The sequence below is a fragment of the Ochotona princeps genome, chromosome 11 (genome assembly GCF_030435755.1).
Source record: "Ochotona princeps isolate mOchPri1 chromosome 11, mOchPri1.hap1, whole genome shotgun sequence".
In the NCBI taxonomy this organism is placed as follows: Eukaryota; Metazoa; Chordata; class Mammalia; order Lagomorpha; family Ochotonidae; genus Ochotona; species Ochotona princeps.
In genome coordinates this window covers 15225088-15251691 of record NC_080842.1, presented here as the reverse complement: position 1 = coordinate 15251691, position 26604 = coordinate 15225088, and the positions used below count along the sequence as shown (strand labels likewise).

The following is a 26604-nucleotide window of genomic DNA, read 5'->3' as shown; positions in this document are numbered from 1 at the left end:
ATAGCTGTTTAGATGAGAAACTTTTCCCAATTTTCTTGGAGTTCCCAGCTGGGTCTGAGATAAAGATTGACAAAGACTGATTACAGGAGAACACATTACAAATTTACTTACTCAAAACTTTAGAAAAACTTGGATGACTTTAGAAATGAAGACATGAAGACAAGGAAAAGTCCATTTTGTGATTAGGTTTGATGAAAATAGTCTTCTAGAATTATGACTGGCTAAAAATTATGCTCTAATGATAACAGACAGTGAGGGAACAGCAAGGTCTGTTCAGATTGCTCTTGGCCTCTCTATAAGGCATTCCTTCTTTCCTGCAGCATCCTCTCTGGAATAAAGGTCTCATGCATGGCTTAGTGTCTGACAAGGTGATTTAGGTGAGGGAAGGTTAGAGTACTATTTCTAGGTTTCTAAGGCTACCTTTGGGGGAAAAAAAAAACAAACGGGGACAGATTTTACTCCCTGTGACCCTGGGAAGAAAAATTTGGATTTGTCCTGTTTAGGTCACAAAAGATCTGGCTTGTAGCCTTTTTTGCTTCAGTTCACAGCATGCAGCATGTCAAGGACCACACTTTGGGGTCATCTTCTGAGCCCTCTTTGTTGGGATGGTTCTATCTCAAGATGTGGGTTCTTGGGGCTTCTCTGTTTATTTTAGTTTGGGCCTTTTAAACTTGGCATTTCATCATTTGGAGAGCTTGTCTATTCTAGTGAGAAGCCAGTAAAAACTCTACTGAAGGTGTCTACCCCTCTCACAGCCCTCTCAGCTGGCCCTAGCTACTTTCTTCTTTATTACAGTTTGCCATCAATACCACTAAGTGTTGACTAGTATAGCATTCTTGATATTTATGTTGTTTTAATTTCTTTGACCTTCTTGGAGCTCTTGTTTATACGTTTCATCACATTTAGAACATTTTTTGCTCATTACGTCTTCACGTAATTTTTGTTCAGACTCACTCCTTTCTTGGACTGCAGTTACTTGCACCTGTATACCCAGTTTCTTTGTGCTGCCCCATGAGTCTCTTAGGGTGTATTTATTCATTTTACAGTCTTTTTCTCTGTCATTTCAGATGGTTTCTATGGCTCTTTCTCCACCCCATCCCCGTGACACTTAATTGTTCAATCAATTCCATGTGGAGACACTCTTACATCATATCTATTTTTTATCTTTAGAAATTCCATTTGTTACTCCAGATTTTTCTCTTATGCCCCCACTAAGTCTTAGAGCATATTGAACACATTTATAAAAAGTGATTGACGTCCTTCTCTGCCCATCCTACTTCTGTCTCCATCTCCCGGTATGTGTTTCCTGAGACAGCTTCCTACACCTTGGCACACCTGCTGATTTTTGAATGGATGTCTTCCATTTTGACTTACGGTTGAATCCTGGGTTTTGCCCCACTCTTTCGCAGAGTATCAGATTAAGCTGTACGAGTCAGGTCACTTCTGTCATTTCAGAGCTTGTTCTAAGTCTCTAAAGAGATACCTGCAGCTTTTACTCCGGGTTCTATAGTGGAGGGCTGGTTTACTCACTATTGAGCTATCCCATTTCTGGGGTCTCTACTACAGTTTGCCGTATTCAACAAACCTAACCACGAATGCTAATGATTCTCGGTGATCTGTGGTAGCTGCCTCACTGTTCCCCACCAATTACTTTTTTCTCTGCCTTGTGAAGTTTCACACAACATACACACTGCTTCTTACTCAAGGATTCAAATGTACCCCCAAAGCATATTTCGGGGACTCTTTTTTCCATTAATCTTCCTCCTCTCCAGAATTCTGCTTCCCAATTCCCACCAATATGGACTTGGCCAATCTCCCGAACTCCAATCTGTCCTATCAGCTTTGGAGGTGTCAGCTCTTCTTCCCTGCACCAGTGGAGGTAGCCCTGTTCCTCCTCAGCGAAAACAAGCCAGAGCTGCCAGCTGGTGAGGTCTGAAAACGCTGTCTCACGTTCCGTTCATTTGTTTCGTATTCTGACAGCTTACTACAAAACACCAACTCCATTTTCCTCTTGTTCCAAACTACATGAACTAGGAGGTTTTATAAATGCTATCTGTTATGGTGGGCAAGCACCTTTCTCTACGCGATGTCCTTTCTCTTCCTCGTATTCAAGGAAGGCTGGCCGCCCCCTCCGCGGTTCCCTCAGCTGGAGCCACCTCAGCGTCCCGCGGCCCACGCCCACCATTCTCCCGCCTTCCCGCCTCCCTCCTTTTGCGCCTGCGCGGCGTGGGGACGCCGCCCGCTCCCGGAAGTGGGAGGTGGCCGCGGGAGTTTGTGTGGCGGCGGCCGCGGGAACCGGACGCCGTCGTTTTTTTCCGGAGAGAAAAGGCGGCGTTTTTGGGCTTGGCGGACTGAGCTGGAGCAGGTGTCCGGGGCCGGCATGGAGGAGCCCCAGAGCGAGGCTCCTGGCGGCCAGGCCGTGGGTCCCGCCGGACCGCGACCGGAGTGCGGGCAAGAGCCGCAGCCTCGGAACCTGGAGGTGAGGAGTCGGCCGCGCCCGCCGCAGCTCCGGGCTCCGGTTCCCCTTTCTGACCTGGGGTTTCTCGGGGACGACAGCCTGGTCCCCCGCGTGGGGCCCCGGCGCCGGCTCGGGAGCCTGGACCGGGTTGGGAGGGGGTTGTCCTGGGGCGCAGAGAACGGGGGTGGTTTCGGTCAGTTCTGAGTGGGAATTCTACCCCGGGCGTTCCGTGTTCACCCCAGGCTCCACAGCCGGGGAGGGCAGGGTTGGAAACCTGTGCCTGCCTACCCTGGCCACTCGCACCCCAAAAGGCGACTCGCCCCCTTCCCACGGGCCGGCAGGGAACCCTCGTCCCCAGCGGCTGGAGCGTCCACTCGGGTTCTGTAGACTCACGGTTGGGGTTTCTGAAGTGTGTTTTGGCCTCTCACGGGTGGATCACGTGAATTGAGGAAACAGTCCTCTGACAACTTACAAATTGCGTTTCCTGTGGGCTGTAAACACCGATGCTGCTGCCTCTGCTCCCCTTCCTCCTGCCTGCTCAAACGTGGGCTGCTTCTGGAAGTAAGAGGCAGGCACTGAGCGCGCCTTCCAGGTTCTCCCCACTTCCCTGGGGCACCACGCCATTGCCTCACCCCTTTGCCCAAGGCCCTTGGCTGCCCCCACGGGGTCTGCTGCCCGCATGCCTGCCTTGCTAATGGCCTCTCACAGGGTTCTTCCCCGTGACCCCTACCCTTGGCCTTCCTTTCCGCTCTGTGCATTGCGCTTCCTCCCAGCCTTTGTACAGTTGCCTAGGTAGTTCTCCTTAAGTTTCCTTCGAAGAGACTTTCCATGTCCTTCATTTAAAAAAAAAACCAGAAATGAGCCTCCACAGCACTTCCCTCTTTAGTCCAACCCAAGATCTTATCAGTAATATCACGTAACTCAACTTTCAAAGCAGTTTTTAAAAATGTATTATTAAGAGAAATGTGTCTGTATATGCCTCTTTCTGTTTGAAGGTCTTGAAGCTTTGGGAGTGAGTGGGGACTCAAGGTTTGGGATTATGTTCCACAGGGATTCCTGTGACTGTGTTTGTTTAGAGTTCATTAAGGGGGAGGGTGTTGGGAGGGTGGGTCAGCTGCTGCTTTGCACACCTGCATTCCCGAGCTGCCTGCTCCTGCACACCCTGGGAAGCAGCCCTCCATGGCTCAGATACCTGTGTCCCTCCGCCACCTGGGAGAGTGCTATGGAGTACTTCCCTCTTGGCTCTGGCCCTGACTCAGCCCTGGCCATTGTGGATGTTAGGGTGTTAGGATGTTAGTGGGTGGAAGCTTGTTCTCTCTCTCTCTCTCCATCTCCATCTTTCTCCCTCCTCCCCCCACTTTTGTATTGTATTGGAAACCTCTTTCTTCCTATTCTGTACTTCTAGTATCTGCAGTGGGCACCTTTTATCATCTAGCAAGAAGATTAAATGTCTGCACTATTATAAACTGTATTGCTCCCCATCTTTTTTTTTTTTTGTAGAAAAAGCAACGATGTAGATTTGATGGCCAAGAAACAAAAGAATCTAAGATCATTACCTCCAGCACAAGTGATTTCAGTGACCCAGTTTACAAAGAAATTGCTATTACGAATGGTTGTATTAATAGAATGAGTAAGGAAGAACTGAGAGCTAAACTTTCAGAATTCAAGCTTGAAACAAGGTAATTAAAATTTTTTTAAAGTGGGAAAGTAGTGTATGTCCATCTTAGAAAAGTTTAGAAAACAATAAAAAACTAAAGTTACCTGTTTACCGTTTTTTACTGTAAAGAGATTGTTCGCTTTTTTGCATTTTAAGCTTTGTGTGTAACCTTTTAGATGGTTTGCTGTAGATGGGTTGCTGTAGTTGTGAATATTTTAATGGCCTACCTACAACGTATAGGAGTATCTGCCATAAGAAGTGTATCAGGAGACCTGTATCTTATTGATGAGACTGAATATTTTTAAAGGTTTCTTTGGCCATTTGTATTTTTTTAAGAGGGTTTGTTTGAAATCAGCTAAGTTAAAAACAACCAGGAAATTTGCCAGTTTTTTGTGAAAGAAATTATTTGTTAAACTTAGGCTTGTAGCAGGAATGACTTTTATAACCCAGAAAAATATATATGTAGATTTCTGATAAATAGTAGGACTGCCAGCCAGACTATATAGGAAAGCTTAGTTTTTTTTAGAGCATTCCCCGTGCTTTATTCTCTCATAAGAAGTTTTCTTCCTCGTAACTAAGCTTTAAAATAAATTTCTGCTGCTTCTCAAAAGCACGCACATATTTTTTTCCCTTCTAGATTGTCTACACTGTAACTTGGGACAAAAATGTTTACCTCATTTTCGCCTGCCCCCGCTTTTTTGTTTTAAAGATTTATTCATTTTTATTACAAAATCAGATATACAGAGAGGAGGAGAGACAGAAAGGAAGATCTTCCGTCCGATGATTCACTCCCCAAGTGACCGCAACAGCTGGAGCTGGAGCTGATCTGAAGCCAGGAGCCAGGATCCTCTTCTGGGTCTCCCATGTGGGTGTAGGGTCCCAAGGCTTTGGGCTCTCCTCAACTGCTTTCCCAGGCCACAAGCAGGGAGCTGGAATGGGAAGCGGGGCCACCTGGATTAGAATTGGCACCCATATTGAATCCCAGCGAGTGTAAGGCGAGGGCTTTAGCCGCTAGGCTATATAATGCCGGGCCCTCCCCACCTTTCTTTTTATTGTGAAGGTACAGCTTGTAATACACAGAAGATTCTCTGTGCAAATTTTTGCCCTTCCCAACTCTGAAGATCAGGTGCTTACTGGCTTGCATGGGAGCTAGAGATCTAAGTCTGAGTGTACATGTATTCAACAAGCCTGTGTTGACTTCTGTGTACTGCATTGAAGTTGTGAAGATAAATATATTCCTCACTTTGGGAATCTCAGTCTTTTACAGATAATCGTGATGTAGAGTGGCCAGTGCAGCCTTGGAAATCTGGCCAAGTGCAGTACAATAGTACAAAGGAGGGAGGAGGGGGAAGTTCTATTTGAATTTTGCTAGACTGAAAATGCAGAGGGGTATTTCAGGCCAAAAAAACTAGGAACTTTTTTTTGTTTTACAAATGATTCATTCTGTATGAAAGGCAGAGAGAGGGAGATTCCTGTCTCCTGGTTCACTCCCAGGCAGCCACAGTGGCCAGGACTGAGCCAGTTGAAGCCAGGTTCCTGGAAGTTCCATCTCGGTCTCCCATGCACTATGCAGAAGCCCATGCACTTGAGCCATGTTCTGTTACTTTCCCAGGCATTCTAGCAGGGAACTAGTTCTGAAGCAGAATAGCTAGACTCAAACTGGCACTCCGTGTGGGATGTGGATATCAAAGATTGTGGCTTATCTCACTTCACCACAGTGCTGTCCCCAAGAACTCAGACTTTGAAGATCTCTGTATGTTTTCTGCTCCATGATCTTGACCTTTCCTTAGCTGTTGTACAACCATAGTTAGGAAACATGAAAGTTTACCCCATATGCATGACCTCAGTGGTTTTTTTCCATAATGTATGACGCACCTGTGTGCATTGGGGGAGTAGGAACATTGGAGGATGATACTGAAGTGATAGGTTGTAGCTAGGTTGTAAAGGAACTTGGTGCTGCCTTGTAAGCAGAAGGATCTGCTGAATAGTAAAAATAAGTAACTGGAAATTGGTGTTAGTGCTTTATTCTCAAGTAAAATTAAGAGTGAATTGGAGGGTTGTGTTGGAGGAGGCATTTGCTATTGTCCCAGAAGCTCAGGGGAGCCAGAGCAAAAACAATTAAGGAGAACCAGAGTCTGATTATTTTTCAGTTGAAAGTGCCAAAAAAGGGGGGTGATAATTCAGATTTGTAGGAATGAAGGAAATGTTAAAGGTGACAGATCTTCCTTTCCAGCAAGTAGTTACTGGTCGTATTGCCATTTGGTCTGCAGGCAACCCTTTAGTAAATATAGTCCTCCAAAAGAGAAAAGTAATGAAAACATGTCACATGATACAGAGATCATTTACATTGTCTTAATGTGAAAGGGGATTTAAGACTTTCCTACTTAGATTTTTTTTCCTCAAGCAAGCAAACATGAATACATTTTGTCTTAAAACAGCTAACTGGCTGATTATGTTTTCATGGGTAGGTTTCCTTTTCAGTATGTCATTGGTAGTTTAGAAAGAAAAACGAAAGATTGTAAAGAAATTTTAAGTCACTGACAGTGTGACTAAAAAGCCACACATATATTATAATTTTGATAATTTTATTTTTACTGTTGTTTTATATGTTCAGGCTTCAGCCCAAGAACTGAAGAAATGAGTACTGGTTTTGATTTTAATTTTTTGACAAAATTTCTGTTTGGTAACTTATAAACATCTAACTTTATATGCTAGGCTCCTAATACTTTTATATTCATATAGGTTTGGGGGCTTGTCTAAATTAGGAAAGTCAACAGAAGGAAAGGTAGCACAATGTGTTCAATTTACCTCATTTTCATATTCTGGAATTTGTGTTCGGCCCATAGAATAAATCAATATTGGTTTCAGTTTTTACGTCTTATATGTCATCTTAGTGTATAAGGTAACGCGGCTCTATTGGTGATATGTCCTGACAAGGTTCATGGTGTAAAATACTAGCATATATATTGGGGAAAATTCTGTATGCTTTAAAATAAGATATTTTTAAGAAAGATGCGGATGTTTTAAAACTTTTTAAAAATTGAAGATCACATACAGCTCTCCATTCATCTGTTCTACTCTCCAAGTGCCTGCAGTACTCAGGGCTGAAGCAGAAACAATTGAGGTCTCCTTGTGGGCAACGGGGACCCAGTTATTTAAACATCGCCTGCCGCCTCAGGGGTACACGTTAGCAGGAGCTGATTGCTGAGAATTGGACCCAAGTACTCCACTATGGGCTGTGAGCTGTTTAAATGAGTTCCTAACCGCTGATGTGAACATCTATCCCCAAGCATTTTTTATTTTAAGTTGTTCTTTGCTAAGTTAGCTATGAGTGTTGCTTTTCTTTTTTTTTTTTAAATTTTATTATTATTGGAAAGCCGGATATACAGAGAGGAGGAGAGACAGAGAGGAAGATCTTCCATCCGATGTTTCACTCCCCAAGTGAGCCGCAACGGGCCGGTACGCGCCAATCCGATGCCGGGAACCAGGAACCTCTTCCGGGTCTCCCACGCAGGTGCAGGGTCCCAAAGCCTTGGGCTGTCCTCTCCTGCTTTCCCAGGCCACAAGCAGGGAGCTGGATGGGAAGTGGAGCTGCCGGGATTAGAACCGGCGCCCATATGGGATCCCGGGGCTTTCAAGGCGAGGACTTTAGCCGCTAGGCCACGCCGCCGGGCCCAAGTGTTGCTTTTCTTAAAATTTATTTTCTCTAGTGTTTGCTATATGATGCTGTGACTGTCCAGTACCAGCAGGTAAGAAAAAGGATTATTGGTTGCAAAATTTACCTAAATAAATGTTATTCTTTTACTTAGAGGCGTAAAGGATGTACTAAAGAAGAGACTGAAAAGCTACTACAAGAAGCAGAAGCTAATGTTGAAAGAGAGCAATTGTGTGGACAGTTACTATGACTACATCTGTATTATTGACTTTGAAGCCACTTGTGAAGAGGGTAACCCATCTGAGTTCATACATGAGATCATTGAATTTCCTGTTGTTTTACTGAACACTAAGACCTTAGAAATCGTAAGTGAATTGTTACATTTTAAGTTTACTTTAACATCAACTATCTTGGTGTTCACAAGTGAGGTGGAGATATCATTTGATGTTTTCACTAGATTTAGAAGTCTGAAGTGGGCTTTTTGCTCTTGTGAACTTTATGTCTGCTTAACAGACCTAATAAAGCAATTTCCATAGACATTTTTCTACAAGTGAAAATTACATTTTCTTCTGCTTACTTAAAGACCTCTGGTGGACATCAGAATCTTGCAGGTGAAAGAAAAACAAATTAGTGCCTTGCCCTAGATCCAAAGATTCTACTTCAGCAATTCTGCATAGGACCCCTGACATTAACCCTTTTTTGGCCTCTCAGTTGGTCTTAGTATGTAGTCTGAATGGAGAACCACTACCTGTGGTCTAATGAGAACCCTGATCTCTATCTAAGAATGCTGATTTATGAAAGTAATTTTTTAGTCTAAAATTGACTTTCTAGTGGAAAATTTTACAGGATAAACAATTTATAACATTGGGTTTTAAACTATATAGTTTAATGCATTGTTTGGAAATGTTGGCCTTTAAAAATCTGGGTCGATATTGTTACATCTATGCAAAAGTCATTTCCGTGGTATTGCCTAGTTGCTACCAGTACACTGGAAATAGGTAGAAAAGACCGTTGGGCATAAATGTGCTTAAGTTTTAGCACAGCTTAGACTATTAGCATAACCTTTTAGTTGTATTGTTGATCAGTCTGTTCCTGTGCTTATTCATCTAAAACAGTTAAAAGATCAACACATTGAGATGAGAAATGGCAGCTATAAAAGCAGTCTTGCATAAGTCTAGATTTCAAATCTTCTGTCTTACTAAAGGACATTACTTTATGAATTCTCACTCATGTAGTTATTGTTCACATGTTGTTCCTATCAAATAGAAACATTTTTTTGTACTGTGAGAGTTCACTTAATTTTAATGCATGGTCAGTTACCTCATTTCTTTGTCTTATTTAAAGAAAAGCTCTTGAAGTAAGTATATAAATATTTCTGTTTTCCTTTCCTTATCTTAAGTCGACATCACTTTGGGTTAACATTCAAGTAAAGTTTAAGTTGTACATTCTAATCCTGTCATTCCACTAAAAATTGTTTGTTAACATACTCCTTGATTTTGCCTAATTCTTGGTAGAATTAACTAGACTTTTGTCACGAAATGCTTTCTTTCAGTGACAGCTAGTATACCTTGTTCTTTCTGACCTTTCCCCAGCCTTTGTAGTTTCTTTTGCTGTTTCTTCTTCCTAACATCTTGATAGATACCCTGCAGTGGAATCCTAGCTCCTGTTCTCTGTACATGTATACTCCTCCCTGGATGATAATAACTGCTTTGCTAGTGTTTAGTAACCTTTTGTGCTGATGACGTCCAAGTACATATCTTTGTCCCCATCTTGGACCTGTATTCTAAATGCAGACTGTTTATTTAACATTTCTACTCAGTCGCCTAAAAAGACATCGCAGCTTGAATGTGTATCCCCAACCCGTTCTTGGGTTATTCTTCTCTGTCTTGGGGAATGGCAGCTCTTTTTGATTCTAATCTAATTGCTTACTTCAACAACTTTGGGCTCATCCTCAACTTCTCTCATAGTGCACATGCAGACTGTCAGGGATTGCAGTTTGGCTCTGCCTTCCGGATACACCCAGAACCCACCTGCTTCTGACCATGCTTTGAATCCTCACTGAAACTCGGTCATTTCTTCTGTTTACTTTATACCCCACCAAACCAGTTCCTGTAGGTTCCTTTGTTTCTTGCAGCCAGAATAATCTCTTAAAAATCATCTTCAACCTCTTTCCAAAGCCCTGTGCTGACTCCACATGTCACTAGAAGTAAAGGCTGCATTCCTTAGATAGTCTGGCTACGGCTTACCTCTCATTTCTTCCGCTCCGCTTCTCCTTTCTTCACTCTGCCCCAGCCATCTTAAACTGCTTGCAGGTTCTTAAAACAGGCATGTTCTGTCCTCTCACTTCTCTGGACTTGATTTCCTTCCCCTAAAATATTTCTGGCCAATAACTTTCCTCTCCCACTGCCCTACCTTCTTCCTTCCTCTATTGCCCCTCCTCATCCTTCCCTTCTTTCTTCTTTTCTCCTTCCTGTCCTGTCCTTATTTTTCATCTTTGATTAAAACCTAATTGATTCTCCTGCTTGGAGTTTATGCATACCCTCTTCTGATCCCTCTTACCTGCTCTGCTTTTCCTTTATTTCCAGTAACCTTCATCGCCTTTTAATTTACTAATTAATGTTACTTAAGTAAAAGTAAATATCTGTTCAATGGATATTTGTTTTTGTAGCATTACTCTGTTAAAAATAAATAAAATTTTATTAGTGACAGTATTATTTTGAAGGCAGTTGCAATATATTTATGGAAGATTTTGATTTGATTTTATTTGATTTGAAATTATAAACTGGGGGTCTACACGGTAGCTCAGTTGGCTTATCCTCAGCCTATACATGCCAGCATCCCATATGGGCTCCACTTCCCATCCAGCTCCCTGCCTATGGCTTGGGAAAGCAGTGAAGGATGGCCCAAAGCCTTGGGACCCTGCACCTATGTGGGAGACTCAGAAACTGCTGGCTTTGGATTGGCTCAGCTCTGGTCTTGTGGCTACTTGGGGAGTGAACCAACATATGGAAGATCTTCCTCTCTGTCTTTCCTTCTCTATGTGTATCTGTCTTTCCAGTATGTTTTTTAAAAAAAAATGAAAATAAGACACAACATCCCCTGGTCAAAAAACAGGAAGAAGAAAAGTGCAATTTAAGTTACTAAAATACAACACTCTCTCCTTTCTCTCTCACATTCTCTTATCCTAAAATAGAAGTAAAATTATAAAATGAAATACTGATGCTTAAAAGGATATGCTTTTCATAACATCCAATTAAATATGACTCTTTTGCACTGTGGTAATGTCTAATTTTTTGAAGGTCAAATATTTGATGTTCTTTTGCTCTTTAGTTCATTTGTTTAATAGATTTACTGTGTAAAGAATTATATGTAAGCATTTACTTTTTAAAATTTTTAGTGTTTGCCTTAAGAAATGTTCTTGGTCCTGAGGTTAACACTTGCAGCCTTTAAATCTTTAAGCTTTAGAATTACTGTGTTTTTGAATAGAGATTCTTTTTGAAAGAAGTCACTAGTAGGCTGACGTTCTAAGCGAGGCACTTGAACATGAGAGCCTGATGGTGATGATGCCGACCTCATTTAGTTTACAGTGTGAAACAGGAAGCCCAGTGGGAGATCTTGGCGATGTTAAAAATTGGTACAGAAATGAAGTATTGCAGCCCTTAAACTACCATTGGTCATATAAATTTTGACATTAAATTAGTTAAGTTGAATAATGAGTATCCAAGAGTAAATAAAGAACAGCAGTCTGGAGCTAATTTATATAATAAAGACTGGCATTGGTACAAAGGAATTTATTATTATTTTTACTTGGTATGTTGAAGCTGAGTTTGTATTAACAGGCTTTGTAGTTAGTTTCACAATATACAAATGAAATTGTCAACATGTTTACTTAAATTTTGGTCTGAATGCTTTAAAATCTGAAACATGACTTTTTTTAATTTCAAAATTAGAGTGCTTTAGGTTTGGGGAATTACCTTCAAAACTCTGGAAGGATCTAGGCTAGGAACACCTGTAAAATTATAACCTGGCGTGTCTGAGTTTGTTGTGCATATGTGTCTTAAGTCCTCTAATGTACTTTAACCTACTGTCAATCTCTTGCAGGAAGATACGTTTCAGCAGTATGTGAGACCAGAGGTGAACACACAGCTTTCTGAATTCTGCATCAGTCTTACTGGAATTACACAGGTTGTAATTTTGTGTTCTTCTTTCTTTCTAGAGCTTGAAAGAGGTTTTGAACTTAGCACATTTTGTTAAATAGGTAGATTTTAATCTGTTATTTTCCTTGCCTAGTAAAGATCTTTCACGTTGTCATGTTAATATACAAGTAAATGTTAAACCTGGTAATGTTTCTTCAACCTTTCCTTTTGAAGGCAGAGGCTGTAGTGATGAATCTAGGGCTTTCATTTGTGGAATAAACAGTGAAGTAAGTGTTACGAACTTGGAGGTGTTTTAAAATGTGTTTGTTTACAACCTGACTTTATATTTAACTCAATTATCTCCTAAGATCTCTGGTATTTTGTTGTATTCTATTATAGTAGATCCTTTTTTACTTAATTACTTCAGTGTATCTGTTTACTCCACATATATTTGGCTGTCTGTTCTATCCCGAGAACCTCAGCTCGCTCACAGCCTGTAAGTCATGACTGACGATAGACCAGTGGTCACAGAATGACCAGAGTGTTATACTGTATGAAAGTGACATCAGAGTGGAAAGAATGACCAGAGAGTGTTGGACTGTATCAGTGTTATCAGCATCTGTAAAAAGCATTTCCATTTGTGGCAGAGAAAATGGGGGCTGTCCCACAGAAAGCTTCCTCAGGTTGGTGAACTTGGGCTGAGCCCTGATGGGTTTGTAGGCAGAGAAGCAGAAGTACTTCAGCTGTTAAGTGGCAGAGCCATAAAAAGTTACAGGTAACACTGGTAAGAAAATGGTTGTGGCAGGAAGAGAACACAGATCCTGAAGGCTTGTATGTGTCTTTGTCCTAAAAGTCCTGGAGAGTGTGCACAGCCTTTATGTGAGTGATAAGATGAGTCTTGTTTGGGTTTTAGGAGGATTGGTCTGGCAGCAGCAAATAGTGCAGTGTAAAGGGTGGGGTGGAAAGGTATGAGACTTGAGCTGGGCAGGTCACTTAGGGGTTCTGGCTTGTAGCTGAGGGAGACTCCCTGTGCTTCCATTCCGGATGTCAGTAACCTCCTCGGTTGAGGCAAGTAAAAAAAGAACTGGGAATAATCTTGATTCTTAATTATGGGAGGATTATATTTGTATACAACAATTGCAACAGTTCTTAATACTTTGCTTTAAGTAATTTTTAACTTTCCTAAAAATAAACTAGGTAGTGCTAAGCCAATGGAAAGGAAGAAGATATTATACAGATAAGCTTTGCTCACCTTATTTTTTTTTAAAGATTTATTTACTATTGGAAAGGTAGATTTACAGAGAAAAGGAGATACAGAAAGAGAAAGATCTTCCATTGTCTGGTTTACTCCCAAATGGCCACAAAGGCTGGAGCTGAGCTGATCCAAAACCAGGAGCTTCTTCCAGGCCTCCCATGTGGGTGCAGGGTTCCAAGGCTTTGAACCATCCTCTACTGCTTTCCCAGGCTGCAAGCAGGAAGCTGGACAGGAAGTGGAGCATCTAGGACATAAAACGGCACCCATATGGGATCCCGTTGCTTAAAAGGCGAGGATTTAGTCACTGAACCATCATGCCAGGTTCTTTGCTCAACTTATGTTTGAGTATATTGTATGACTCCATGCAGTTCCTCTAATTTTGATGTTTGTTACTTTGATATCCTCAGGATCAAGTAGACAAAGCTGATACTTTCCCTCAGGTACTAAGAAAAGTAATTGACTGGATGAAATCAAAGGAATTAGGAACAAAGTATAAATACTGCATTTTAACAGATGGGTAAGTATTTAGGAAAGTGATCTTTTAAGTCTACTTTGTAAGACTAAAGATGTCCTTGCTAATTAACTTTCAGAATATCCACAGAAGTTTTATTTAAGAGCCTGAAGTTGCCCTCAAGGAAATACTGTTTTCCTTTCACGTTCTTGTTCCTGCTTGCATTTTAATCTTAGGATCAAAGAAAAGAGGGAAAGCACTGAGAGTCTAATCCAGAACTATTAACATATTAATATGTGAAATTAAGCTAATATTCACCTAAAACTTTGTTTAAAGTAGTTTTCAGCTTGGCACTCAGGATTCTCTCCTCTCATCTCACCCTACCTGTTAAGGCTAATCCACTTGCCATTACTCTGTTTTGCTGGAGGCAGGCTGGCCTGTGTTCTCTTGGTTTATCCTTTCTCTTTGTACATTGCTCAAGATCCTGCTTTCTCTACTGGAGAGGCACTTCCCTGTCATTGTTCAAGGGCTGCCTGCATTTTACCACACTGCTTGCATGATCTTTTTTTTCTCTTGAAGTCTTATAACCTCTGTAATATGTAACATTTATGTTGACAGCTGGCTATATATTCTGATATCTAATCATTATGTTTAGAAGATTTATTTTTGTGAGGAAACTAAAAAGTTCTTTCAGAGTATGGACTTTAAACTACCTGATAATTTCTACGTTTAACATAATGCTGAGCTCAAAGCATATACTCCAAAAGCATTTGTTAAGTGTAAAACTAAATGGGATTGGGCTTGGCAGCGTGGCCTAGTGGCTAAGGTCCTCGCCTTGACCCCATAAGGCTGCTGGTTCTAATCCTGGCAGCTCTACTTCCTCTCTATCTCTCCTCCTCTCAGTGTATCTGACTTTGTAATGAAAATAAAATAAATCTCTAAAAAAAAAAAAAGGATACTAACATCTATTTAAAAAAAAAAACTAAATGGGATAATAAAGATTAAAACCAAAATCACAGGCTTTGTGCCAGGACAACTCTTGTGCTACAAAGCCATTAATGTTGAAGAACAAAGTTTTATTTCAGGCTCCAGGCAGATTGTAATCTAAAACTGAGGCATCACCAACATAGAGGATTTAGAAATCCTTATGTGCAATAGGAGAAGGTATTGAATTTATTCTCTTCAAGGTCTGGTTTGAAAATAGAAAATTAGAAAAATATTGATGGGCTTTTTAAGAAATCTATTACATTGATTTTAAATGTTAGTGAGCAGTATTCCTGATCAAGTACATAGGTGTTTGTGTCATACCACAGGGTGTGCAGTTCTGTGAAAACCTGGCATTCTGGGGCAGCTCATTCAAAGCCTTTGCTATTTTATAACAAGGCATTAACAAAAACAGATCTGTTGCTTCAGAAACAATTTGGACAGTGCATGCAAGCAGCTCAGGGTAGATAGAGGTTGAGTTGTCTGATGATATTAAAATGCACAGAAGCAGTAGGAGCTTGGGGACAGACACTTGTTTCTAGTTCTGTTGAAATTCACTTGAAAGTGTTCCTTTTGTTAGTGGCAGCTAAGTGGATTGTTTTTTTTTTTTTTTTTTTTTAAGATTTTATTATTATTATTGGAAAGCCGGATATACAGAGAGGAGGAGAGACAGGAAGATCTTCCATCCGATGTTTTCACTCCCCAAGTGAGCTGCAATGGGCCGGTGCGCGCCAATCCGATGCCGGGAACCAGGAACCTCTTCCGGGTCTCCCACGCAGGTGCAGGGTCCCAAAGGTTTGGGCCGTCCTCAGCTGCTTTCCCAGGCCACAAGCAGGGAGCTGGATGGGAGTGGAGCTGCCGGGATTAGAACCGGCGCCCGTATGGGATCCTGGGACTTTCAAGGCGAGGACTTTAGCCGCTAGGCCACGCCACCGGACCCAGTGGATTGTTTTTTTATTTCTTCGTGAAGACTAATTTCTCCTACTATTACTGTGGTTCTCCTGGCCTGGAAAGGCCACGTATGAATCAACACGGTTTCTGCAATACACAGTGTTAAGATAACTGTGGTACGTTAATGGGAGTTGTAAAAAGTGTGCTGTAGGAGAGCAAATTTGTTTTAACCACTTGCTAACAGCTATTTTTGTCTTCATGTTTTTTCTTTGATTTATTTTTGTTTCTTGTTTTACTTCAAAGCACCCTCAAAGAATGTGCCAATGTAAGTCTGTTATTAAATGCAACTTAGATTTGTATCAGAATTATGAAAAATATTCAGTAAGATAGAAATCTGTTCAGGTAATCAAAGCCATAAAAGCAATCAAAATAGACCTAAGAATTCATATATGAAAACAAATTTGATATCTTTTTTTTCCTATGTGAAGTTTATTTATAAATTCATGTTTTCTTGGAGTGAGATACTTTTCTAAACCCAGTGTTTCATATGGATATGATTAAAGTTGACATATACTTGTATGTAAGCTTTTTGAAGATGGAATGACTTAAAACACTCATTTGTGAAACAATGATATTACATTTATTTTATCTATTTTTCCCCCTGTTTTGATGTATAAGATCATGGGATATGAGTAAGTTCTTGAACATTCAATGCCAACTCAGCAGGATGAAATACCCTCCTTTTGCTAAAAAGTGGATCAATATTCGAAAGTCATATGGAAACTTCTACAAGGTAAAATTTCTGTAATTACTGATTATACTGCTATTGTTGATACTTTTATTTTGGGAGTATATTAAGCTTTAATTTTTCTAGATGGATTTTACAGGAAAAGGCTATAGTTTTTTTCAAGTTCCAGATTAGTTCATGATCAAAATATAAACATTTTTTCTCGTTTGACATGTTAAGTTTTAAAAGAATAGGTTACCTGCATATACTTTAAAAATCTTATGTATTTTCAAGAGTTAGAAAGAGGGAAGTCTTTTACTTGTTTGTTTAATCCCCCAGGTGACTGAGCCAACCCAAGCCAGGAGCTTCATCTGGTTCTCACACATGGGTGGTGGTGGTAGGAGCCAAGTACTTAGATCAATTTCTGCTACATTCCCAGTCCATTATCAGAGAACAGGGTCAGAAGTGAAGCAGCTAAGTACTTGAACAAGGCCCTGTATGGGATGCTAGTATCACAGGTGATAGCTTTGCGCACTACGCCACAATACCAGCCTCCTGAATGTATTTTTGGAAGCAGGTTACCTATATATAAGTGACAGTGGTTTAAAACTATAGGTTTAATAAGTGTGAATATTGCTGTAGAGCAAGTGCTCCCACTGAATTTTAATTTTCCTTTCTTTTTATTAAAATTCATACTGGGTATGCAGTCTAAGTTTTTAAGAATACTTCACTTACAGCACGTGGCAATTTCCTGCCACAGCCATCGCCAGAACAGGATCCTGTTCTCCTGTGGCGAGCACTCTTTATGTTTCCAAATTGTACATTTGTACTTTCTTGAATTTTCCATTTGAAATATCTGTTGAATTTCTTTTTTAAGATTTATTTTTTTTATTTGAAAAACAAATTTTAACAGAGAGAATGGGATCTTCCCTCTACTGGGTCACTCCCCCAGCTGCAGCAGCCAGAGCTGAGCTGATCCAAAGCTGGGAACTAGGAGTTTCTTCCTGGCCTCTGACCTGGATGCAGGGACGCAAGGACTTGGGCCATCCTCTGCTGCTCTTCCCAGGCCATAAGCAGGGAGCTGGATCAGAATTGAACAGCTGGGACACAAATCAGCACCTATATGGTTGCTGTATGGTTGCCGTATGGATGCCTGTGTTTGCAGGTGGAGAATTATGCTTTGCAAGCATGCCAGCCCCTGTTGAATTTCTGCAGAGGAAGATGAAACTTTAGCTCTATTTTGTCATCTCCCTGGCATGTCTTTCCGTTTCCTCTATCTGTACCATGCAATTATATCACCTTGTTAGTCTTCACTGCTGTGTATGGTATTCATAGTTTTCCTCTAGATTTACAAATTACTTTTTTTGTTAGAAGATTTATATATTTGAAAGAGACAAAGTGCTCCCATTGCTAATTGATTTCCTAAATGCCTGTATGGGCTGGGATAGGGCAAGGCTAGGGCTAAGGAAGCAGCTAAGAACTCCATTGATGTCTCTTGTGGATATACGGTTGTCTGCTGCCTCTTAGTTGTGTTAGCAGGCAGTTGGATTGGAAGTGTGGACCCAGACACTGTGCTGCAGAGGTCTTTTCGCCTGTGCAGCACTCTTGCTCTCCATTTAGACTGAAAACAACTGCCGTACTCAGCACAGCACACTCGGATTGCTTGTTAGTTGCTCTGTTTTCCTTTTTCTTCCCTGGATACTGTACTGAGTCTTTGATTGTGTCTTTCTGAGCTGTTCAGACCTCTTCTAAAATTATCCTAGGGCATTTCCTTTCCTTCTGTATCAAGTACTAGATTCGGTGTCATCCTCTTGTCCCTTAATAATTTCAGTTAAGCATGTTCTAAGGTATTTTCATGTGAAAAGCTTTTACTTAAAAAATTATTGAACATTTAAAAAAATTTTCTGCACGTAGCAAAGTAATAGGAGATTGACGCAAAGTGAATTCCCTTCTAATTTCTGTCCAGCTAAACACCTTTCCTTTTCATGCTAACATGGTACTATATTCTTATTTTTCCTTGCAGCTTTAATATTTTTACACATATCCTCATGTGGTGTAGTTTTGTCTGTGAAGGTGGTGCAGTTAACATGACACTGGCTATATTGTTTTGCCTTTTTCCTTGGTATTATGCATGGGAACCGTTCCTATTGTAAATGTTACTGCAATTCATTCAGTTTAATCCCCTGTAGAGCCCTACTATGTGAATATGCTGGTTTGTTTATCTGTCCTACTTTAGCTGACCTTTTGGGTTGCTTTTACTGTTGAGCTTTTATAAACAGTGCTGCTATAAGCATTCTTGGACATGACCTCTGGTGCCTTTATGCACTCATTTCTCTAGAGTCTGAGCCGGGGGCATCAGCGAGGTCCTGGGATCTGTAATTCAGATGGTTTTCCAAATGGCTTGTACCATGTTGCACTTTGATCGGCAGGATATGACTTTTTGTTGTGACATGTCTTTGGCACTGTGTTGCATTGCCAGGTATCTTCATTGTTTATGTAGCTGGTAGATGTGGAATGCGATTTTACCAAGGTTCTAACCTGCATTTACCTGATTACCTAGGAGGTCGAATACAATGTTCATTAGACCCCTGGGTTTTTTTCTGTGAAGTCTCATTTTTACTCCATTTCTTTAAAAAATTGGGTGGTCTATTGTTAGTCGTTTGTAAGTCTTTAGTTTGGATACCGATTCTTTGTTTATGTTTGATAACTCCCCCACTTCATTTTTTGTCATTTTATTTCGACTTTTTGTTCTTAAGAGAAATGTTTCTTTTGTTTTAAGGATTTATTTATTTTTGTTTGAAATGCAGGTTTATTTTTTTTTTCTTAGAAATCAAGAAGTAGAAAGAGGGCTCTTCCATCTGCTGGTTCACTCCCCAATAACCACAGTGGCCAGGGTTGAGCTGATCTGAAGCTGGGAGCCAGGAGCTTCTTCCAGGTCTCCCAATGAGGGTGCAGGGACCTGGGTCACCTTCTGCTGCTCTTCTTAAGCTATAATAGAGAGCTGGATCAGAAATGGAGCAGCTAGGACTCGAACAAGCTCCCATGTGTGATGCTGGCACTAGCAGGCAGAGGATTAGCTTTCTACGCAATCCACACATATATTTAATGAGCCCATATGACTGAACATCACATCCCTGTGACCAGCCTTGCTTTGCCTGTTTTCCTTTTCCTACAAAATATAGACACTATGTCTTGTAATCTCTAAATATATCTTAGTTTATCTCCCAGATTTCAAGAGATGAATCCAGGTTTCCCAAATGGATGGCAGGAGCCCAGTTACTTCATCTATCACCATTGCCTCCTGGGGTCAGCATCGGCAGGGAATTGGAGACAGGAGCTAGAACTCTGGGTTTTGAACCAGGAACTCCCATATGGGATGTGGGCATCTTCATTGCTAGGCCAAATGCCTGCATATTGTAAAAAAAAAAAAAAAGTATTTAAGTATTTTTTTTTCAAAAGCAGAAATACTGTATCAGTGTCACATCTAAAACAATAATAGTAATTCCTTAATTTAGTCACAAAGACTTAAGTTAATGAATTTGATCAGTGTCAAAATAAGGTTCACTCATTTGCAGTTAATAATCTCTTCTATACATTCCATTTCGACCCCCCAGTTTTTGTTTTGTTTTGTTTGAAAACTGCTAATTGTCCTACCTCTGTTCTTTGTGTTTAAATTTGTGCTGAATTTTGTGGGCTTCCTTACTATTAGGTTGTTAAATTGCTTGTTCTCTTTTTTTTTTTAAAGACAGGACAGGAGCCAGGAGGAGTGTCTTTCGGGTCTCCCACATGGGTGCAGGGTCCTAAGGCTTTGGGCTGTCCTCTAGTGCTTTCCCAGGCCACGGACAGGGAGCTGGATGAAAGTGGAGCAACCGGGACACAAACTGGTGCCCATATGAGGTTCTGGTTCATGCCAGACTAGGATTTAACCACTAGGCTATCGTACCAGCTCTATGGAGCAAGTTTTTACAGTCACACAATGTCACCATTCATCCTCAATCTTCATTATTTTTAATCATCTACAAAGGCATTATTCTTTGTATCTAAGGAGTTGTTTACAGAAAAATGCCACATAAAATAATTAGTTTACATTTTTGAAAAGTTAGATCCTGGGCCTGGCCTAGTAGCCCAGCAGCTAAATTCCTTGCCTTGAATGTGCCAGGATCCCATATGGGTGCCTGTTCTAATCCCAGCAGCCCTGCTTCCCATCCAGCTCCCTGCTTGTGGCCTGGGTAAGCAGTCCAGGATGGCCCAAAGCCTTGGGACCTTGCACCCATGTTTGAGACACAGAGGAGTCTCCAGGCTCCTGGCTTCAGATCAGTGCAGCTCTGGAGGTTGCGGTCACTGGGGTAGTGAATCAGCAGACAGAAGATCTTCCTCTCTTTCTCTCCGACTTTCCAATAAAAGTAAATAAATCTTAAAAGGGAAAAAAGAAAAGTAGATCTTAGTGTTGGTGTTCAGTACAGGAGTTGAAGTACCACTTGGAATTCCCATATCCTGTGTTGAAGTGCCAGGGTTTGAGGTCCAGCTCTACTTCTGCTTCCAGCTTCCTTTTTATGTTCCGCTTAAAAGATGTATGTTAATGGCTCAAGGAGTTGGTTCCTTTTCCCACCCACCTGGGAGACCAGGTTGAGTTCTTGGCTTCTAGTTTCAGCCTGATCCAACCTAGATCTCTTTTTGTGTCTTTCTCTCTACTTTTTTTTTTTTTTAAGTCAGTTGAAAAAGTGACACGGAGAAGGATCTTCCATCCAATAGCCAGCCCACTCCTCATAACAGCCAGGGCTAGACCAAGCTGAAGCCAGGAGCCAAGAATTCCATCTGCATCTTCTACATGGTTGACAGGGGACCAGATGCTTGATCTATCTTCTGTTGCTTTTCCGGGCACTTTTTTTTTTCATTTTTAATTTTTTAAAAATTTACTTTTACTATTGTTTACGTAGTTGAAATAAATGCATGCCTATGTGGACCTCTGATTAGGGTGGGGAGGGTCAGGTATGGAGGAAGATGGGTGGGATACATATTTCAGCATTTTTTTCTCCTGTGTGCACAAAGGAGAAAGGGGTGGGTTACTCCTTGCTGTCAAATTACATCAGCACTCAGGGATGGGAGGACGGTCCTTTGACCGCAGAGACTCCATTGCAGAAAAAATTGTTCTGAGGGTGTTACTTAAGTATTTCAGTAGCCCTGAGATGTTAGTTTCATTGCTGTAAGATTGAAAAACACCTTTCCAAATTGACAAACTGCACCTTAGTGTATCTACTGGCCCAGGAACATGCCACAAAGCTTGGCCGTGAGAATTGTCCAATCTCTTGTGCTTTCCATCCTCTGATGAGGCGTTGACATTCCCTTCTGTCCTACATGAGCTGGCTGTCATGTCCCCTTTGTGCATCTGGATGTGCTGTCCACTGCACAGGCATCAGCAACTGAGGTGGCCCAGTCCCAGTACATGTACTGTAAGATCAGACCACATGTCATGTGATTTTTTTTCCCTTTGGCTGGTGTCTGAGTCCAGTGGTCCTTTTGGGGTGTCCGCGAGGAAACCTTGCCTGGGGTGACCTCAGACTTGCCAGATAGTGCAGGATCAGATCAGTCTGCATGTAATGGTAGATGCAGCTTGGTCAATTCCACCTCAGCCCCATATCTCACACAAATGGATGGATACTATGGCCCAGCCCAGCCAGCATGCCACAGACCCGGTCTTCGTGCATGCCAAGAGGTACTACAACCTAGTTGGTACAACTCCCAGTAACCCCCAGCAGACCCACTCCCAGCCTGGTTTGTGCACATACTAGCTCCTGCTGTAGGCTAGCCTGGCCCAGCCTACATCCCCTCTTGCTCTCATGCAGGACTATGAATGCTGCAACTTAGCTCAGCCTGATCTACCCTCCAGACCTCATGTATGCCGGCAGATGCTGCCACACTGTCCAGTCTGGCCCACCCCCAGCCTTTGTTCTTCAATTCACCAATGATAGGTACAGCCTAGCAGAGGAGTGCCCAGTGTTCTCCAAGCCCCAGATCTTGCACTTGCCAGGTGATACTGTGGTCCAGCCTAACGTGGCTCACATCCAGTCTCCCAGCACTGTTGGCAGGTGCCAAGTCTGGCCCCATCCCCAGACCAGCTCACCCCCAGTCCCAACTGTTACACTCACCAATGGAAGCAGAAGCTCAGCAAGAGTGTCCCTGAAGTTCTCCTACCAAGCCTGCTCCTAGCCCTGGTCCTGGATGAGCCTTCAGGTATTGAGGGCTAGTCTGAGGTGACCTACCCTCAGTCCTGGCATTTGCCAGCAGATACTACAGCCTGCCTTTGCTTTACACGCCCCCAGTCCCAGCTCTTGCCAGTGGTTACAGCAGCCTAGCACAGCCTGGCCTACCCTCTCTGCCCTCAGGTGAACTGGTGGGCGTTGCAGTCCAACCTGGCCTGGCCTGCACCCTGTCCTGGCTCTTATTCATGCCAGTGTGTGCTATGGATTGCCCAGCCTGCCCCCAGACCCAGATCACACATGTGCCAACAGGTTCTACAGCCTGGACTAGCCTCCCAGGCACTTCAGCAGGGAGATGCACTAGTTGCAGAGCAGCTGCAGCTCTAACACATGGTTCCCAGTTCGGGAAGTTGGCACTGCAAGTGGACAATTTAACCTGCTGTACCCCAACACTGGCCCCTGTCCTTATCCCTTTAAAAAAATTAATTAAAAAATAGTGAAATTAACTGCAGTTTCAAAGGCCACAACACAATATTGTACTTCCTTTAATAAACGATTTATCAAATTATTAAAAGTACAAAGGTGTTAGATGTCTAAGGATTGCCTTTATATTTTCAGCTGAAACTCTTGAAGTCATTCCTTAAAGCAGAGAATTTGAGTTATTCCCCTCACTTGACCTGGAAAACTACCTTTTGCTTAATTTTGTTCAATTTTTATTCATTTTTCAGTTTCTAATTTTCCAACTGTGGCTTATATTGACACTAAAGCATTATTTACTAAGCTATTTATTTTCCAGGTTCCTAGAAGCCAAACCAAACTGACAATGATGCTTGAAAAATTAGGAATGGATTATGATGGGAGGCCTCACAGTGGTCTTGATGACTCTAAGAACATCGCCCGAATAGCAGTTCGAATGCTTCAGGATGGATGTGAACTGCGAATCAATGAGAAAATGCATGCAGGACAGCTAATGAGTGTGTCCTCTTCCTTACCCATAGAGGGCGCTCCAGCTCCACAAATGCCACATTCTAGAAAGTAGCAGCATTTCTGTGACTTATTCTCATCTGAGCTGCTGCAAAGGTGGCGGATGACCACTGGTTGACTCAGTCCTACAGTGCAAACTTCAAGCACCTTAAACATTTATAATCTTGTTGCAGTTGTAGAGCGCTGTAGTTGTGTACGTATGTGAAGAAGTTTTGTGAGCAGGCATATTGAATTGTCACCAGCACTTTTAATATAAGCAGAAACAATAATAGTTTCTGCTTAGAACTGTATTGTACATTTTAAGGTGTCCAAGATGTGTCCCTTTTCATTTTAAAATGTGCAAGTTAAAGGCTTATCACTTAAATGTTATAATCTTACTGATGTCAAAATACAGTACAGGTTTCTACATTAGTGTCATTAAATTAAATTAGTTTCTTAAAATGTGTAAAAGAGAGGAAGGTAGGCCTTTTCTGATCTTTGGATTCTGAGAATATCATAGTCTTTTTGATTTTTGAATTTTACATTGGAAGCTCAATTACAGTTGACCCTTAGTGTCCTTTGGAGACCTGGTCCCAGGACTGCCCGTGGATTCTGCAATCTGAGGGTGCTCAGGTGCTTGACATCAGTGGAATAATATTTGCATATGAGTATAACCTATACAATCTTGCTGTACATTTTGAGTCATCCCTAGATTACTTACAATACCTGAAACAATGAAATGCTGTGCAAGTAGTTGTTAATACTATATTGTTTAGGAAATAATGGCCAGAAAAAAATCTGTATGTTCTGTGCAAGAGTGACTGTGACAAGCCTGACCGCATACCGCGCAAACTAGTTGAACTCGGTGTGAGCCAAGAAGTGTTTGATTCAGTACTGGAAGGAGACTGAGAATCCTGGGGGATGGTTGGGGGGCTGCGGCAGGTACCGGTGCTCTGTGTGCATTGGCTGGGTCTTAATGTGTAGCAAATTCAAGTTGTACTTTGTGGATTCCCCTTCCCCCTCCCCATCCACAGATGGTTGAATCCCTGGGCATGTGAAGCCTGCAGGCCAACTGTAGATGTGATGAATTTCTTCAAACCCATAGTATATAGACCTGCCAGCAATTAGAAGACTTGTGATAGCTTAGGTGATGTTAATGCCATAGTAACCAGGAGAGTAATACATAGTCAGAAGGAAGTGCTATTAAAAGGACTGTCATGAATTCTATAGGCCACATTTGGCTGTATAGAAAGAAACCAATGGAGTATTTGTTTGTTTTTAAACTTGTTTTCTTAGTTCCACCCCTTGTGACATATCTTCCCACATATTTTAAGAGACTGCTATGTTTTGTAAAAAACTAAACGTCACCACTTAATTTTACATTTGTATTCAGTATTACAAGTAGGGTTAATAAAGTCAATTAGTGCTTTCTTTTCTATCTTCTGTTTTAATTAAAAACTACATTGGCCACTAGTGGAGTTAGACAGTAATACTTGTCTGATTTTACGTAGTGTGTGACCCACACAACTGAAAAAATTTTTAGCTGATATTAAAAGCCAAGTGTGCTTTTGTAGTTGATCATTTTGTTTAAAGAAGACAAATATTTCCTCTTCTGTCATTTAACAATTTCATTGGCATTGCTTATTCCTTTATGGTGCTTCTTTATTTTAGTGGTTTATATAGTATCAAGTGAATTTCCTAAACCTTTGCCAACCCTGATACAGAGGAGAGTTGTAGACATTTTTTTTTAAGCCATGAAACTTCTCTGCTTTGGGCTTTAGAAACCCATGAGTTTCTGCCTTTGAGCACTAGTTGCCTAGCGAGATGGTACAGAATAACATAGGTAAGAAGAGGCATCAGGCGCATGATGCCCTCAGACAAACTGCTATGGCTGTAGTAAGAGCCAGCCTCAGTTTTGAGACTTAGGTGGCCAACTCCTGGAGTCGAGAGGACTGCATGAGATGTTTACCGTAGATTGCACATAAAATGTATGGTGAAATATTACTGAAAAATTTCCTGGAAAGCCTTACTGTGTCAGGACAAAGAACTGGAAAATAGGCAGTGACAGAAATGTGGATGCCAGGAGATCCGAGTGTTTTCCAGGAGTTATCTTGCCACGTGGGCAGCGTACTATAGGATGCTAATACCCTAATGGAACTGCAGCTGCCTCTCACTTCCAGGCCTGTTCATGAAGAGTTGAAACCACAAGGTGAACATCTGAGTCTGACAAAGAAATGTGACATTGTTCTCTTTTGTCAAGTCAGGCTGCTAATTTCTTCCCTTGTTTGTCTTTTTGCAAGTACCTTTTTAAGACCTTCGGCGTTGTAAGCTCGCATTATTCTTTTCGCTCCCAGTGTTTTACTGTGCTAATTCCTTTTTAATTCTTCTTTTGGATTCCTGCCCTCCGCTCCCATTTGTTTTGGGATTTTGCTGAGTTGAATCACTCTTACTCTGAGAGAGAAACTAAACGTCAAGAGTAATGCTTTCTCTTGTTTGGCTTTTCATTGTGTTGACTTCAAGGTATATAGTACAGATAATTCTTGCCAGAAAAATGCTTGAGAGAAATGCTGTTCTTGTATCGCATTCAAGAACTAGTACTAGGGGCCCGGCAGCGTAGCCTAGCGGCTGAAGTTCTCACCCTAAATGCACTGGGATCCCATATGGGCGCCGATTCTAATTCCGGCAGCTCCAGTTCCCATACAGTTCCCTGCTTGTGGCCTGGGAAAGCAGTCGAGGACGGCCCAATGCTTTGGGACCCTGCACCCGTGTGGGAGACCTGGAAGAGGTTCCAGGTTCCCAGCTTCGGATCGGCACAGCACCGGCTGTTGCAGCTCACTTGGGGAGTGAATCATCGGATGGAGGATCTTCCTCTCTGTCTCTCCTCCTCTCTGTATATCCGGCTTTCCAATAAAAATGAATAAATCTTAAAAAAAAAAAAACTAGTACTAATACCGTATTCATGTTAATTGCTATTACTCTAACATAGGACTTACTAATATCTATTCCTTATAAATATTCCTTTTGTTTCTTCCTTAATCATTATCTGTGTTATTTTCTGTGTTGCTTGCTCTGATATAGGGGATCTCTGCTTACTTTTCTTTCTTAAAAGACTTATTTTTTGGAAAGGCAGATTTACAGAGAGAAAGACAGAGATCTTCCATCTGCTGGTTCACTCCCCAACAACAGCCAGAGCTAACTTAATTGGAAACCAGAAGTAAAGAGTTTTTTCT

At 41.6% G+C, this 26604-nt stretch overlaps 1 protein-coding gene across 1 annotated transcript; it reads left to right on the top strand.

The window, feature by feature from the left end:
• Positions 1-2217: 2217 nt before the first annotated feature.
• On the top strand, positions 2218-24810 carry ERI1 (exoribonuclease 1). Its single transcript, XM_058669854.1, has 7 exons — positions 2218-2479; positions 3959-4137; positions 7925-8135; positions 11872-11955; positions 13569-13678; positions 16166-16280; positions 23208-24810. The coding sequence occupies exons 1-7, from the start codon at positions 2381-2383 to the stop codon at positions 23448-23450; spliced, it is 1041 nt and encodes a 346-aa protein (XP_058525837.1). The 5' UTR covers positions 2218-2380; the 3' UTR covers positions 23451-24810.
• The last annotated feature ends 1794 nt before the right edge of the window (positions 24811-26604 follow it).